Here is a 17,627-nt window from a genome sequence, read left to right as displayed (position 1 = left end):
TGTTTGCGGATCTGCCCTGTATTTCAGAACCTTTGCCCGTAAGGAACCATATCACAAAGCAGGGAACTGGCTGTGTTTATATAACACTCTATTTCCTGGGTACAGCATCCAGGTAAAGTTAGAGTCTAATAAGCCATCCTGTACGTGCTCCTTCTCCTTCCAAGTTTCTCACTTGGCCCTGTTCATTGCTTTCACTGCTACTTCAGGCCAGTGTCACTGGACCCTAGCATGAGAGAAGAATGCTACTTTCAGCCTCTTGATCAGCTGTAGGACGAGCAATCGCAGTATGTAGGACCACCTCAAGCAAAAAAGAATGAAAGTTTGTGCATCTGATGACAGGCATCTGGAGTAACCTTAGACTAGCAGGAAAGGCCCCACCAGAGGAAAGGGACTCCCATGTTAATGACTACAGCGAAGCAGCAGAAAGGGAAAGAGCAAAAACACCTGGGAAAAGCAGGACAATGTTGGTGAAGTTGGAAATGAATTGGAAAGAGAGCTCAGAATTGCAAGCAGCTCAGAAGGAGAGGCTCTTGTTCCTCCTGTGAAAAACCGATAGTTTGGAACAACTAGCCAGTGGTAAGAGAAGGCAAAGGAAGAAGATTCAGAAATATTTGGGAACATTTGCTGTCAAAAGCAGGAGATTTAAAATTACAAATAGAAGAAAATGAAAAATTGAGGCAGTATTGAGGAGTGCTGTCTTTACCAGATGTATTAATATTAATATATCAGCGTACAGGTTCCCTCCCAGGGCTTCCCAAGTGGCCCTAGTGGTAAAGAACCTGCCTGCCAATAAAGGAGACTAAGAGACAACCGTTCCATCCTTGGGTTGGGAAGATCCCCTGGAGGAGGGCATGGCAACCCACTCCAGCATTCATGCCTGGAGAATCCCATGGACAGAGGAATCTGGTAGGCTACTGTCCATGGGGTCGCAAAAAGTTGGGCCCGACTGAATTGACTTAGCATGCACTCACGCACACACAGATTCCCAGAGGTGAGCTGTAGAAGCTGGACAGAACACTGGGATTACCGAGGTGGGTGGAGCACCTGCCGAGCAGCCTGAGCTCTGATGTGGCTTTCAGATGATGCCAAGTTCAGGAAATATATGCAAATGCTGTGGTTACGGAACACAGAGTGGCCCAGGCACCCAGCACGGCTGCTGAGCACTGAGAGGGAGCTCTCAGAGGTGGGTTTGGAAAGACACTCGCCTTTGGAACATTGCTCCGAATAGAGCTGAGCTCCCAGAAGCACTGCAATTTCTTTAGACTATCCAATAGCTGAGTCTGATGTTTACCAAGTTCAGAGATCAAGCCATTTCGATTTTTTTTTTCTGTAATAAAACTAGCCTCAGCCAGCCAGATTGGGAATTTGCTGCCTGAGCTGTTTTCCAACACAGTTTTGCTGGCAAAACCAGATGTGAGTGTTTCCTCAACTCCTGAGGGGCCTGTTTACACTGACTTTATTTTTACTGCTAGCTTTCTGGGGGGAAGGCCAGTAGGTGAGCAAAAGGATTCTTGTCCTGCCGTTCCTGGGTGTGCTTGTGTGTGTGTATCTCTGTGCTCGCGCCTGTGTGTGTCCATACCTGTGTGCGTGTGTTTCCACATGCACATTGTTGTGTCCTGATCACTTGTTTGTAGATATACTGATGGTGCCGCTGGTTGTTTGGCAGTTTCCTATTTGTTTATTGTAAGGGAGGTAGATTCATTTGCAAGATTTTCTGGATGGGAGAGCAAGGAAACTATTTACTGTCAACAGGATTAGAACAAGGAGATATAAGATACCGAGCTCAAAGAGGCATCTAGTGACAGGATAAGAGCATAAACAGGTGGGAAGAAGCCACCTACAGGCATTTCTATCTTGAATGGAACCTTTGAGTATTTGAGTGGAAAATACAACTTGGAAAATTGCCCTTCGGTCAAAGCATATGTCAGTAGAGCTGAATAGAGTAAAATTAGATTGGACTCAAGTTCAATTTCATCAACTCTCCTTCTTCAATTCTTTTCTGATTTTTATTTCCCAAAGATAAAAGACGGATGCTCACAATTTGGAAATAAGAACTTGAATGAAGAATTGAGAAGGTAAGTCTCCGGTCCACACACATTCCCAGAGACATTCAGCCTCCAGAGATTAACATCACTGGGAAAGCCACACAACAAGCACTGTCTCCACTGGCAGACAGAGACGCTGCTGTTCTGCTCAGAATTGACCAGGAACCGTGAAATCCCGGATGGAAGGAGACTTAGAAGATTGCCTGCTGAGTAAGGTAAGGACAAATACCAGTCTCTTCCACAAGCTCTTTCCCACTCCTCCTACCCCACCAACCTTGATGCAGAAAGGATTTCAGGCTGATTCCAAAGACATAGAAAATGCCCCAAGACCATCACCCATGAGAGTGTTCAGGAATTTACCATATTTCAGTCCTGTCTTTGAGATTTCAGTGCAAGAGGTACCTTGGGTATATAATGTGGAACAAAGAGTCACAACTTGGCTGGAGCTCGGCTCACCACTTATGCCTGGGTGCATACAGGTATGCTAAATCACTTTAGTGGGGTCTCTGCGACTCCAGGCTCCTCTGTCCATGGGATTCTCCAGGCAAGAATACTGGAGTGGGTTGCCGTGCCCTCCTCCAGGGGATCTTCCCAATCCAGGGATGGAACCCTTGTCTCTTAGTCTCCTGTATTGGCAGGCAGGTTCTTTACCTCTAGCGCCACCTCGGAAGCCTGATGTCTGGGTGGACATGAGCAAAGCACTTAACCTGTCTAAGCCTCAGTTTTTTTTCCCTGTAAAATGGGAGGATCTTAGTGGGGGTCTTTGAAAAAGAGTGAATAAGACAGCTTTTTGAAAACTGTAAAACTGCTAAATTAAAATATAAAGGTGACGGAGAGGAAAGCCTGGAGTGCTACAGTCCATGGGGTTGCAAAGTCAAACACAACTGACTGACTGAACTAATTCACTGTATTTTTAGTACACATGGATTAAGAACCAATTAATTTATTCTCTGTAGACTCGTAGGCTCTTAGGATATTAGAACTTGAAGGAACCATAAATATTATCTAATTTAAGCTTTTCTGTTTACAGATGAAGCTGCTAAGACAGCACCACCCTTTAAACTGAAACATTAAGAGTTAGAGATTAGTTTAGTGTTTTCATGCCTTTATAAGTTAACAAAGTAGAATTCATTATTATAGTGATAAAATCAAGTTGATTTCTTAGCCAAATCCATTAAGAGAGATAAATAGGGAAAAAACGTATGATAATAAAAGTTATAGCAAACAAAGTGATTTCTCCCTTTGGAGAAACTGTATAACCTGGCATTTCTCCATGGTCCTGCGTTTTCTGAAAGAAAAAAGTTCAAATATTTTAGCCTGGCATTCAAATAATACTTTATCTTTCTGCTCTCTGCTTCCCTGCATCTTCAATCACAGAATTTCTAAACAAAAGCTCTCTATGTTGACTCCAGCCTGTGCACGTGTTTTCTTTGGCCCACAGAGAATTTTTCAGATTTTTCAGTTTTGTTACAAGCATTTCCAAATAGTGAAATTTTGCATAGAAATTCAGATTTCCTTCCTCTATGGAATAATAATAATAATAAAAAAATCAGACTATCTGCGGCATCACTTTTCCAGTCAGTGCAATGCAGGTGTTGAAACTAGGTCCTAATTTCCTGCCTGGCAGCCATGGGCTGGAGTTGAGCATCTGTCCCGCTGGAGGCTGTGGCGCTGCTGAGTCTGACAGTCCCCCTCCCCAGCCCTCCCTCTCCTGCGTGTGTCCATTATTCTGCCCCTATGGGTGGTTGGGTCTGACAGTCCTGTCCTAGAAGAACTGTGCCCCGAAAAGGTCTCAGGATGAAGCTCTCCCTCCACCACTCAGGGAAACATCCCCCTCTTCTTCATTTTTCTGGCTCATACTCATCCTTCAAACTCAGCTCTGAGTCCCCCTTCTCATGAAAGATTAGCCTGACGCCCCAACACAAAACATCTGTGCCTTTCTATGACTTCCCATCATAATCATCACTGATAATATTTATTTGGCCATCAATTGTATCTTAGCTCCTGACACCTTTCCTATTGTTATCTTGGTGACTTAACTAGATCATTGTATTCTGTAGAAGTTTCCAGAAGGAAGAACAGTGCCTTGGATATCTTTATTCCCTCTTGACATTCACATAGGATCATTGCATGTATGTGGTTAGAAGTATCTTCAGGCCTCATTGAAGATAATGTGAGATGAGTGTTAAAGGTGCTGGCAGGTTGAGGCCCTACAGTGTGTCATGTAATCAACAACCATACGATCCATGCATATGACCATTTTTATAGAAAGGAGCAGAGGCTCATGTGAATTAAATATGTCCAAAGTCACAGAGTTAATGAAGGTGCTGAGGTTTCAACCTACTCTGTTATGCACCAAACTGCGTTTCCTCTGCTAAACCCTCTATATCACCATAAACACACACAGCACAAAACACAGCGCCCAAAACACAGATCTGGATGTGGCCTGCTCAGTGCAAGAGACGTTTTGTGTTTGGGTGTCTTTAAGGGTGGCCCTGTCTCGCCTGCAGATTTTGCACATAAGCCCAAAGCTAAAAGGAGGAAGTTCCCATGCAGACAGGCAAATGTTTAACATCACACGTGCTACACAGAGATTTGAACAGGGTGCTGGAGGGGAAGAGAGCACTGTGAGCTCTGATGGGAGAGGTCTTCCACAGAGCGAAGACAAAGCCTTAGCAGCTCATACTAAATTAGTCGAGTTTTAACAAGCGGAGAGGACTTCCAATGCAGGGAACCCCATTCAAGCAGTTAGCATGGGTTTCATTCCCAGTAACCTTGTCCTTGGGCACGCAGAGTGGTGCAGTGGTTGTGAACAAGGACACTGCCTGGGTGTGGATGCCTGTGGCTTGCCAACTCCCAGACCTTGGGTAAATTACTTACACTTTCTGAACTTGTTTTCACCTCTGTAAAATGAGGATTACCAGAACACCCACCTTAAAGGATTATCCAGAGGCTCTAAGGATCCGTATGTGTGTTAGTCACTCAGTTGTGTCCAACTCTGTGACTCCATGGACTGAGGCCCACCAGACTCCTTTGTCTATGGGACTTCCCAGGCAAGAATACTGGAGTAGGTTGCCAATTCCTCCTCCAGGGGATCTTCCTGACCCAGGGATCGAACCTGGGTCTCTTGCATTGCAGGCGGATTCTTCACATCTGAGCCACCAGGGAAGCCTCAAAAAGCCTTATAAAGTATCTTTTACACTGCAGCGCCTCACCAGCCTCGCCTCTGCAGGGCTGCTGTTACTATAGCTTCTGCTATGTATGAATTGCAGATATCCTGTGGGGTCCAAGCATTCGGGTCATGGAAGAATTAGTCTAAAAAGATAGGGAATGTGATGTCTTATCTGTATGGATCACTGAATTTAAGTTTCCAGTCCTTTAAATTATTAACCGCTGAAAGATAGAAACAGTGTCTGTCCCAGGACCACCACTTTTTTTTTGTTGTTGTTATTCTGAGAGTTCGTTATGGCGCACAGGCTTCTCCAGTTGTGGCACATGAGTTTCATTGCCCTGAAACTTATGGAATCTTAGTTTCCTGACCAGGGATTGAACCCACATGCACTGCATCAGAAAGCAGATTCTTAATCACTGGACCCCAGGGGAGTCCCACACCACTGCTTTTTAAAACTGATTATTGGAGTTAAGGCAATTCCAGAATTTAGTCTGACTTCCTGTTGTTTAGAAAGAAGTTCTCAGCCTTTTTTCCCAACGGCGCTCCTTGTGGATGACATTTGCACTGGCCACTTGCTCATGGGTGTGGCCAGCCCTGTGTGGCATTCCTGTCACGCTCTTTCTTACACCCCCTACCTCTTTCGGGAAAGTATGCGGGAATACAAGTGAGTCAGATTGATGTTACTTTAAGGAATAAACTTGAATTGGCAATAATTTATACTTGAAACAGTAAACTGTTCACAGACGAGCTGTTAATAGTAGCAAATGACGTGGGCCAACAGCACGCCTGATGCTGCGCCTGCGGAGGTGGACACTCATGTGGGCGTGTAGACATTCCCTGGAGGGCAGGAGACCCACAGAAAATGGATGGCCAAACCTTGAAAGGGCCAACAGCCTCTGATGACTGCTTCTGTGGAAACTCTGCTTAGGGTGATTGAATCTGCACGCTAATGAGCGTGGCATAACTTTTCCAGTCAGTACAATGCAGGGGTTGAACAAGATAATCTAGTTCAACCATATACACCTAGCATCTTGGGCCTGGTTAAACTATTATAATTCATTTTTGTTTTTGCTCTGTGGCATCCACCAATGCTCTCTTTAGAAACAAAATGTTTCTCTTTAGAAAGAGAAACACACCTTAGTGCATTGAACTAATCAGCAGAGAAAGTGAATGAAACTTAAACAGGCACGCAAAGTCAAATTGCGACTGAATGGGGGAATTTTCTGGCAGTTCAGTAGTTTGGACTTGGTGCTTTCACTGCTGGGAGGTCAATCCCTGGTTAGGGAAATCCCGAAAGCTGTGTGGTGCACAAAGGGGAAAAAAAAGCTTGAACTGAATGAGCGTTGATCCATCTTCAGTTTGCTTCAAAGCTTTGCCATGAAATAAATGTAATGACAAGGCTGCTTCTAGGTTGCAATTGATGTCTTAGCTTGCTTCCTGAAGTCTGAGAGCCATCCAAAGGATTCTGAGGTTGGGCTAGCGACTGGTCTCTACTTGTGGTGGAGCCTCCTTCTTTCACCAAGATTACTCCCTGTAAAGCTGCTTCCAGCCCCATTCCCTGCTTTTCTGCACCCTGAATTAGAATCTTCTTGTTATACCTCGCTAAGCCATGGTCAGGACGAGCGAAGGGAAACAACTGGGGTTTCTGGGTTGTGGTTTAGACCAGGGGTCCGCCACCTGTGGGACTGAATGTCTAATGAGCTGAGGTGGAGCTGATGTAATAATAATGGAAATAAAGTGCACAATAAATACAGTGTGCTTGAATTATCCTGAAACCATCCCTTCTCCACCCCAAGTGTGTGGAAAAAATTGTATTCCACAAAACGGGTCCCTCATGTCAAAAAGGCTGGGGACTGCTGGTGTAGAGGAATAATGAGTGAGAAATTATAGGTGTCTTCTAAGGAGTGTCTGAACTTGTCCTTGCCAGTGAGAAAATTCTACCACCAAATGGTGGCATAATTTGTAGAAGAGATTCCCAATGGAGAACTGTTTCCAAGAGGTGTGTGCGTGCGCACACACACACACACACGCTTTCTCTCTAGTTTTTATCAATTAAAAATTATATAATAGTGTGAATATGGTCATAAATCTTCCATTAGTTTATTAACATGAGATACAAAATATGTATGCAGATATATACTGGAGTAGACTACTATTTCCTCCTCTCGGGGATCTTCCTGACCCACAGGTCGAACCCACGTCTCCTGTGTCTCCTGCACTGCAGGCACGTTCTTTCCCCTCTGAGCCACCTGCGGAAGCCTTCCTACTGAATCACCATTATGTTACTAACATGCAAGTTCTGTGAATTCACATCAGTGGAGTTGGAAGATCTGGGAAGGTAGCCTTAGTCCTTCACGTATTTGGAGACCTCAACTATTTGAAATGACTATTTCCCAACCATTCTGACTGCAATTTTCTATCTAGTTAGCCCTTGTATTACTTTCTTCCGCTATTCCTGATCAGACATCTGGCCGGTGAACTTGTCCAATATCCCTTAATCTCCCAAACTGACTTCATTCTTTCTCTGCCCAGCCTTGAAAACATGGCCCACCACTGACCTGCTTCCTCTCTCTTCTCCAGATGGTGCCAGCAAGCTCTAATCTTTCTTTTTATTGATTTGTTTATTTTGACTGTGCCGGGCCTTTGCTGCTGTGCAGGCTTTTATCTAGTTGCAGGGGGTTACTCTTCACTGTGGTGTGTGGGCTTCCCATTGCAGTGGCATCTCTTGTTGTGGAGCACAGGCTCTGGGTGCATGGACTTCAGTATTTGACGCACGTGGGGTCAACAGTTGTGGTTTCCAGGCTCTAGACTGTAGGCTCAATAGCTGTGGTGCATGGACTTATTTGCTCAGTGGCATGTAGGATCTTCCTGGATCAGGGATTGATTGAACTAGAGTCTCCTGCATTGGCAGGCAAATTCTTTACCACTGAGCCACCAGGGAAGCCTAGCAAACTCTAATCTTAACCTCTCTGCTGTTAGCCCTGGAGAGTTGAGGGGTATTGAACAACCTCTTACAACTCAGCCCACTGTTAATCCACAGCCTCATGGACACACAGCGGAGTGTTGATACTGCCTGGAAACTTTGCCTATCTGCCATATATGCATGCTCAGGCATGTCCAACTCTTTGTGACCCCAAGGACTGTAGCCCACCAGGCTCCTCTGTCATGGAATTTTCAAGAATACTGGAGTGGGTTGCCATTTCCTTTTCCAGAGGATCTTCCCAACCCAGAGAACAAACCCACATTGCTTGCATCGTCTGCATTGGCAGGCAGAGTCTTTAGCACTGGCACCACCCGGGAAGCCTGGAATCTTTACACCAGCCTCTGGAGACCTAAACAGCCCCTCATCTGTTAGAGAGGCTTCTGCCAACGTCTGTTACCCTGAAGTCCCCCGCCCTCCTCGTCTCACCTCACTGTCAGCACACTGCCTTGCTCTAGAAAGAAGACGGGCATCAGGCAGGAACTCTGTGCCTTTATCCACATCTGCACCCATCTTCTGTCCCTTCTGAAACACCAAGGCTAGCTCCTCACCAGGTTTCTGGATTTCCATGACTCCTCCTGGCTGGGAAACACTTGCTTGGGGGGTTTTGCTCTCTGCCTTCCTCCTTTTCCACTGGCTTTTTTCCTCTCAGCATTGAATCTGTGTGTCCTTTTGAAATAAAAGTGTTGCTGTCCTTGGTCTTGTTTTTTCCTTCTCCAGCCAAGCTTCCCAGAGAAGTCTCTTGCTTCTAAGTTTACTCGCTCATCTCCCATTCTCTTTAAACCCACTGCTGCCTGACTTAATGCCCACTGTTTTCCCCAAACACGTCTCTCTGGTTCTAGTTACCAAACTGTGGCCATCTGGGGACCTTATCTCATTCAGCCACTAACTTTTGACCTTGTTTTTAACATTCTTTTTCCTTTTCTTTGAAGACCTCTCACTGTTGGTTCTCCCACCTCACCATCCTCCTCCAGGGTAACATCTGCTCCAACAAAGTGGAAACAGTTGTGTCTCTCTGCTTGTGCTCTTCAGGTTAAGTTTTCTCTTTCTAGAACAATCTTCATGCCCTTCTCCTTCCAGATAACTGCTGCCAGCCTTTTAAGTTACAACTCTGACACACCAGGCTTCCAGGAAGGCCTCCAAACTAGAGGCAGCTTCCATTTCCTTTGCACCTACACCATCCTGTGCAAACCTATAGTTAGCACTGTGCGTGCGTGTGCTCAGTCACTCTGTTGCGTCCAACTCTTTTGAAACCCCGTGGACTATAGTCTGCCAGGTTCCTCTATCCCTGGAATTTCCAGGCAAGAATCCGGGAGTGGGTTGCCATTTCCTACTCCTGGGATCTTCCCGACCTAGGGATTGAACCAATGTCTCTTGGACCTCTTGCATTGGCAGGTGGATTTTTTACCACTGTACCACCTGGGAAGCCTGTATTTAGCACTGAAAGTGAAAGTGAAGTCACTCAATCGTATCCGACTCTTTGCAACCCCATGGACTGTAGCCTATCAGGCTCCTCCATCCATGGAACTTTCCAGGCAAGAGTACTGGAGTAGGTTGCCATTTCCTTCTTATTGGTCTGCTGTCAACCTCTTGACAACACTATATGCACAAAACTTGGCATAAAGTGGATGTTCAGCAAAAACTGGTCTAATAGAATTGAATCCCAACATGTGAGGGAACCTACACTGGAAAGGACCCTTGATTATGCTTCTACAAACATTTGCCTTCATTTTTGGCATGGCAAATGACCTTCCCCTCTCTGCCTTCTCTCTTTCACTTACACACTCTGGAAAATGCAGAATCTTGGTAGTTTACAGATGCTCAAGAAAGCTACCCTTGGTCCCTTCTCCTATGGATGAATGTCGTGAGATGAACATACAGAGAGTTGTGGAATGTGCAGAGCTGGCAGACCATGGGGCTGCAAAAGAGTAGGACACAACTTCTTGCTTGTGGCAATAAGATGAAATCAGAAGCTAGTATAGGCCTGATCCGGGCTTCTTAGGTGGCGCAGTGGTAAAGAAACACGCTGCCAATGCAGGAGATGCAAGAGATGCCAGTTCGATCCTGAGTCGGGAAGATCTCCTGGAGGAGGAAATGGCAACCCTGTCCAGTATTCTTGCCTAGGAAATTCCATGGCTGGAGGAGCCTGGCAGGCTACAGTCCATGGGATTGCAAAGAGTCAGACATAACTGAGCACATGTGCATGCAGACCTGATCTTCATAGTTAAGGTCAGACAAGAACCGTGCTCCCCAGCATCTGTGAGGGAGGTGCTTATCACACGCCAGCCTGTAGGTGCCTCCCACGTGAAGTAACAAGGAGCCCCTTCCAGTTCTTCCAGACTTTCTGTGCAGAGTCAGAAGAAACATCATTGCACACCTTTTCTGATGAGTCTGGGAGCCAAAGGAGGGAGTGAACACAGGGGAGAAGGGAACCATCATTTATCGATGACATACAGGAAGCAAGCTGCGCCATGTTCGCATACGTTAGACTGTCTCATATTCACCAACCTGGAGAGCAGGCATGATTATCCCATTTTCAAGTCTCACCAAGTTCACAAAACCCTGTGGGATAGCCTGTCCCCTACCATCCCTTCCAAGTTCATCTTCTCTACCCTCCTTCTTTACCCTCCTGTAATGACAGCAGCTTCCTTGCTGGCCCTTGAGCCTTGCTAAGCTTACTCCTGCTTTAGGGGTCCTGGAATTTGCTTTTCCAAGCTGTCATCAGGGCTCACTCCAATGTCACCTCCTTCCAGAAGCCTTCTCTGCCCACCCAGTCTAAAATAGCAGCCCCAGGACTTCCCTTGTGGTTCAGTAGTTAAGACTGTACACTTCCATTGCAGGGGGCATGGATTTGACCTCTGATCAAGGAATAAGATCCAACATGCCAGACAGCATGGCCAAAAAGTTAAAAAAAAAAGTTGTTGTTGTTCAGTCACTGAGTCCTGTCTGAGTCTTTTGTGACCTTATGGGACTATAGCCCATCAGGCTCCTCTGTCCATGGGATTTCCCAGGCAAGAATACTGGAGTAAGTTGCCATTTCCTTCTCCAGGGGGTCCTAAAATGGTAGTCCCTTTATTCTCTAGTCCTTTCCCCTATTTTATTGTTCTTCTTGGGACTTATCATATCTGATCTTACATTATACATGTGTGTATTTGTGTGTGTCTATAGCGACTGAACTGAACTGATATATATATAGAGAGACATATATACATGTATATATGTATTTTAGACATATATACAGGAGACATCTATACATGTATCTTGTGTTTTCGACTAGAGGGCAAGCATCTCTATCTTGTTTGCTGTTGTTTTGTTTACTGTCATGCCAAGGACCTAGACAGGCATCTACCACGTGGCAGGTTCTAGATCAATATTGAGAAATTCTTCTATTTCAGAAGAGAACACTGAGGCACCAGTGAGTATCATCAGATATGAGTTCATCTCTCCTGGAGTTTTTGGGAAAGCAGGCTTTTCTGAGCTGATTGCTTTGGTCCCCACCACCAAGTTCTGTCTCCTCCCTTCCCCGGGGCCTGATCCAGGTATAACCACCTTTGCTGATCCCTTCGCATGCAGGTGGACTTGAGGCGCCAGTGGATTTCCCAGATGGTGGAAGAGGTGCAGAAAGTTGTCCATCACCTGACCACAGAAATAAGCTGCCAAGACTTTCGATTTCAAGCCGTTCCTTACTGTGACACGTACAATGAGAACATTAAGGTAAGCAGGTCACTTGGCTCTAAGTGCCCACCCAGTGAGCCAGGAAATGGGTGGGTAGTCTCAGTATGTGTCAGGCACTCACACCACCAAGAGTACCAATAAGTCTTCCTAGTATTTACCATCTGCACACTCATTGCATAGATGTTACTGCAGTTGCGGTCCCACGTTTTACTTAACAGATGATGAAAATGGAAGCTTGGAGAAGTCAAGGGACTTGATCAAGCCTTTTAGACACTAAAGCCAGAATTCCACCCAGGGCATCTGATCCCAAAGCAAGTCCTAGCGTACTGATTAATGTTCAGTGAAGCACACGTCATTTATTAAGCACCCACGCAATAGACTAGGCACTGCGTAGAGAGGGGACTCAGGGCATTGATGAGAAAAATAGTTGAAAGTGATAGTCAATGAGCTACAAGTCGGAGAAGAAAGAAAGTAGAAGAGGTGGCCCTTAGAGATTGCAGGAGCTGCCTGGAAACCCGGTCCCTGCTGAGGAGTCCCACAGAACTGTGAGCCCCAGGCCCCCTGTGTGACAACAAGCACTCATGAGGCATTGCAGCGTGGGCAGAGCTAGGCTCACAGAGATCGCACCCAAGCCTGCACACAGCCTAGTAGAAGAGACATTATGGTTGGCTCCCTTAGAGATGAGAGAAACAAGGCTCTGAATCATTCTGAATCCCTGTGCTTCCCGCTCCCCCTGCACCGTTTTTTAAAATGTTACGTATTTCTGGCTATGCTGGGTCTTTCTGCTGCTCAGGCTCTTCTCTACTTGTGGCGAGCAGGGGCTGCTCTCTAGGTGCAGTGCAAGGGCTTATCATTGAAATGGCTTCTCTTGTTGTGCAGCGCAGGCTCCAGGGAGCGAGGGCTTCTGTAGTTGCAGCATGTGGGCTCTAGAGCACAAGCTCAATAGCTGTGGCCAATGAGCTTAGTTGTTCCACAGCATTTGAATCTTCCTGGATCAGGAATCAAACCTGTGTCTCCTGCATTGACAGATGGATTCTCACCACTGAGCTACCAGGGAAGCCCCCCATGCTCCTATATTTTGATTTTTCTTATGACACATAAGAATTAAAGAATTATATTATACTTTAATATAAGTGAAAGTGAAAGTCATTCAGTCACGTCTGACTCTTTGTGACCCCATGGACTGTATAGAATTCTCCAGGCCAAAATACTGGACTGGGTAGCCATTCCCTTCTCCAGGGAACTTCCCAACCCAGGGATCAAACCCAGGTCCCACATTGCAGGTGGATTCTTTACCAGCTGAGCCACAGGGGAAGCCTTAATATAAGTAGTAAACTTATATGTACACATGCCCCAGCTCTCACATCAGACCGTGAGCTCCTTGCTTTTAAGGATCACATCTCTTGCTTGTCCCCTCATAGTACCCAGCATGGTGGCCCATGGTAGACACTCAGCTTCTGCTGAATGAGTAAGTAAGCAAAAGAATTACTACCTGAATGAAAAACCATTGCTCTGCTAAGTTGCTTCAGTCGTGTCCGACTCTGTGACCCCATGGACTGTAGCTAAACAGGACCCTCTGTCCTTGGGATTCTCCAGGCAAGAATACTGGAGTGGGTTGCCATGTCTTCCTCCAGGGGATCTTCCTGGCCCATAGATCGAACCCAAGTCTCTTATGTCTCCTGCATTGGCAGGTGGGTTCTTTACCACTAGCGCCACCTGGGAAGTCAGTCCAGTACATTTCAAGTTTGGTGGGTACAAGGACCACCCACAAGATTCTGGGACTTGTGGGTTTGGGGACAGTATCAGATTTTAGGAGATTTACCCCAGGATGATAGTTATAAAGTTAGATTGGATCTTGGGACGTCAGAACATCATCTGCCCACCTCTACCACACTGCCAACTTAGACAGGACAAATATAGACCAGTGACTATGAATAGAAACATAACATCACTTTTTCTAGAACTATATCTGGGGAAATTTCCTGCTGTTGTCTCACTTAGAAGTCATAACTTAAAATACATCTTGCATTTATATACATCATGTCCTATATAATACATTAAGTTTTGAAAAAAATAGTTACAGTGGGGCATATAAATATGTTTTTATTTTCTCTTGGACCAAATTTGATAAGGATGTATTAAGCACCATTTATCATGTGACTAATGACATGATACTTGGGTTTTTGGATTCACGTGCAAGTGGGTTCAAAAAAATGTATAGATTTTGAATGTCATAATTTAGGTCCCCCTCTTATTTTAATCCTACCACATGTCAATGGATACCAGAAGTCATGTGGACCTGTTACTGAATCGTGGGGTCTGGCTGCTCACCAGTCAAAAGCCAATAAACAGGCCATATTGGTGCAAAGAAAGGTTTATTTCAGATTCGGTGACTGGTGGGGGAGGGAGGGCTTCTGTCCAGAGGCTGTCTCCCCACCTGACACTCGGCGGCAAGAGCTTTTATAGACAGAGAGGGGGCTGCTTGAAAAAACAGCACAGGCACCTCTGACAGCCATCTTCAGATTGGTCATCGGTGGTCTGACCAGCATCGTGTTGGGTGTTTTAGGTACAGTTAATCTTCAGTTGCAGGGTCAGTTTGTTTCCGTGTCTTTGAGACCAATTCTCGGAATTGAGGCAGCTTATGTCACGGCTGCAGTCTGGGCATTGTGTAGTTAACTTCTCCAGCTGGTGGGGCTTTCAGCATCTGTAAGACTTCTCCAGGACATGGCTCAGAATATTAATGACAGCCCCTGGGGGGGAACTAAAGGCCCTTGCCCGTGCTTCATGGCTACATTATTATTATTTCATCTCCTTTCACTGCTTTCCTTTGTTTCCACGTGTTCTCGCTTCTGTGATTAAACTTTTTTGACTAAAGTTTTCCACAGACAAAAGGCCGGCAGAGGACATGGGGTCGGGGGGAAGGACCATAGGTTCCTCCTCTGTTTCAGACCCGTCATCTCAAGAATCAAACTACTGTTCCCTGAGAATGAGGAAGATTCAGTTGCTGCTGATTTCAGTGTTCACCTCTGAATTTGCACCGACAGGTCCCTGGGCAAAAGTTATCCAATTCCATTGTCAGAACTTTCCATGGAAAAGCGGTAGCTCCTCCAGTGTATAACTGAGTGATGGGGAAACTTACAGGGTGGAGTGGGCTGCTGTGTGATGTGGTTAAGCATCATTTCCCTTTGGTGGTACCGCACCATTTACCATCATGTTCTACCTCTTGGACTATTGGCGTGACAGCTGCTTACCTGGTTCTTGTAAAAATAGAGTTATGTAGATTCTTCGTGTTCACCTTTTTCCCATTTAACTTAGAATCATCTCAGTAATTCACATTGTCTCAACAAAAAGGTTTTCATTTCTGTGACTCTGTAAGGGTTAGTCATTAAAACTGTCTGCGGATCATCAGTCCAAGTAAAAAAAATTCTGCATTTGGCAAAATGGTTTCACCTCCTCTCCACCCCTTCCCACCCTTAATTTATTATCAGATCTTTCATCCATCCCAGGTCATTCATCCTTTTTTATTATTATTATTTATTTATTTGACTGCCTCAGGTCTTAGTTGTGGCACGTGGGTTCTTTAGTTGCAGCATGCAAGCTCTTAGTTACAACATGAGGGATCTAGTTCCCTGGCCAGGGATTGAACCTGGGCCCCCTGCGTTGGGAGCACAGAGTCTTAGCCACTGGACCACCAGGGAAGTCTCCCCAGGTCATTCATTCTTGACCAAGAACCAGCTCAGGAGAGAAAATTAACCACTGAATGAACAATCAGAACATCCAAGGTCAGGTTCCAGCTCTACCACTGACTGGCTGTGTGTCCCTGGGGAGACTTTGAACCCCTCCGAGCCTCAGGCTCCTCATTTGGTCAATGTTAGCAAAGCCCAACTTGTGTGTGACTGTGAACACGAGATAGGAGGATGCACAGCATTGGAGTGCTTGGTATGCGCAGAATGCGGTGACTACTAGCTCCCTCCCCTGCTTTTTCTCCCCTACCCCAACCCCACCCCAAACGTCAGGAGACTCTAGAGTTCTGGGCCCACTTCACTCTTTTTCTTGCAGATCCATGAAACCCAGGCCTCACTGAGTTAATTTCTTTGCCCAAAGCATTTCAATGGGCTAGTGGCACAACAGAGATGGAATCCTCTGCCGACAGGCAGGCAGGTGGGCGCAGTTCTGTCCTCCTTGTCAGATTGCTGAGGGTTGAGTGGTTCACTGAGTGGCCTGGGTCAGCAGGGCAGCTCCCCCAGGGCTTGCGTCACCTCCCGAGTCTATGGACTGACACCCCCACTCTCCGCTTTCCTGACCCCAGGTCTTGGCTCCCACCCAGTTCCTCATCACAGTCCCGATGAGAGGCCTGGCCGGGTACAGGGAGGCCCGGCAGCAGCGCTGGCGCTACTACAGCCTGAAGGGCGCCCGTCTGCCCCGCCCCCTGCAGGACCCAGAGGGCCTGCAGCAGTGGCTGGAGGTGGAGCAGTTTCTGAAGAGCCCCGGGCAGTGGCAAGAGGCAGACGTCAACATCGAGGGAGACATTGTGCCCGCCAAGGTCCTCCAGGTGTTCCGGAAACTGGTCGAAAACGCAATTGAGACCTGTCACCTGTCAGGTGAGCCAGTGGGGGAGCATACAAGGAAAGTGTCTGGCATTTCTGTTTTGCTCTAAAAACAAAAGTGTCCTCTGCTTGGGTGTTTCCTGAAGCTCACACCCCTAAAATGAGGATAAAATCATGTGCTTTTTACATCTGCCTAATCCTCATTACGTGAATTTGCTCTTTTTTTTTTTCTGGTGTGACACACAGAATGGAATTCAAACTCACAACACACGTGGATTACTGCCCTGGCACAGATAAGGCAGTCTTTGGGTTATGTACCCTTTCCAAGATGTTAGCTTCAAAACCTGGGTATTTTCATGAACAAGCAAATTCTCATAAAGCTCAGATCTTTGTTATTAGCACATTTTCACCACAACACCCAACTGACTGCAGTATCCCTCCGCTGTTCTGTGGCAGCTCACTGGGGAAACACTGACTTACACCAGATAATGAAAGCCAGAAGCTATAAGGAACCGATTATGTTTGACAACCACAAAAGCTTTTTCCCCCCTTTTTTTATTGAAGTATAGTTGATTTACAATGTTGTGTTAGTTTCAGGTGTATAGCAATGATTCAGGTATAGATATATATGTGTCTTTTCTCTTTCAGATTCTTTTCCCTTATATGGTACTACAAAATATTGAGTATATTTCCCTGTACTATACAGTAGGTCTTTGTTGGTTATCTATTTTATTTTTTAGTGTGTGTAGCAGAGTTTTATTAAAGTATAAAAAGGACATAGAAAGCTTCTGACATAGACATCAGAAGGGGGACAGAGAGTGTCCCCCCCGGTTATCTATTTTTTATATAGTAGTGTGTATATGCTAATCCCAAACTCCTAATTTATCCCTCTGTCTGCCCCTTTCATCTTTGGTAACTGTAAGGTTTCTTTTCTATGTCTATAGTTTTATTTTTGTTTTGTAAATAAGTTGATTTGTATGCTTTTTTTTTTTTAGATTTCACATACAAGTGATATCATATCTTTCCCTTTCTGACTTTAGTATGATAAACTCTTTTTTATGGATGACTAATATTTCATTGTATATATAGACACATAGACATATATATCCATCTTCATTATCCATTCAGCTGTTGATGGACATTTAGGTGGCTTCCATGTCTTGGCTATTGTAAATAATGCTGCAATGAACTTTGGTGTGCATGGATCT

The 17,627-nt window shown here is 45.6% G+C and overlaps 1 protein-coding gene and 1 non-coding gene across 5 annotated transcripts in view; one reads left to right on the top strand and one right to left on the bottom strand.

Moving 5' to 3' along the window:
• The first annotated feature begins 1,388 nt into the window (after positions 1 to 1,388).
• Positions 1,389 to 17,627, top strand: part of MAB21L3 (mab-21 like 3) — a 29,941-nt gene continuing 13,702 nt past the window's right edge. The window contains exons 1-5 of one of the 4 annotated variants that reach the window (XM_068963566.1): positions 1,389 to 1,413; positions 2,020 to 2,075; positions 2,173 to 2,260; positions 11,771 to 11,911; positions 16,182 to 16,473. In XM_068963566.1, coding sequence (XP_068819667.1) covers positions 2,225 to 2,260; positions 11,771 to 11,911; positions 16,182 to 16,473 — 469 coding nt within the window. In that variant the 5' untranslated portion in view covers positions 1,389 to 1,413; positions 2,020 to 2,075; positions 2,173 to 2,224. Of the gene's footprint in view, positions 1,414 to 1,628; positions 2,261 to 11,770; positions 11,912 to 16,181; positions 16,474 to 17,627 lie in introns of those variants that run through there. The other 3 variants (XM_068963568.1, XM_068963565.1, XM_068963567.1) reach the window with 3 other exon arrangements.
• Positions 15,498 to 15,570, bottom strand: TRNAG-CCC (transfer RNA glycine (anticodon CCC)). Its single transcript has one exon. It is a non-coding gene; the product is annotated as a tRNA-Gly (tRNA).

The sequence above is a fragment of the Capricornis sumatraensis genome, chromosome 2, assembly GCF_032405125.1.
Source record: "Capricornis sumatraensis isolate serow.1 chromosome 2, serow.2, whole genome shotgun sequence".
Taxonomy (NCBI): domain Eukaryota; kingdom Metazoa; phylum Chordata; class Mammalia; order Artiodactyla; family Bovidae; genus Capricornis; species Capricornis sumatraensis.
This window is presented reverse-complemented; position numbering and strand designations above follow the sequence as displayed.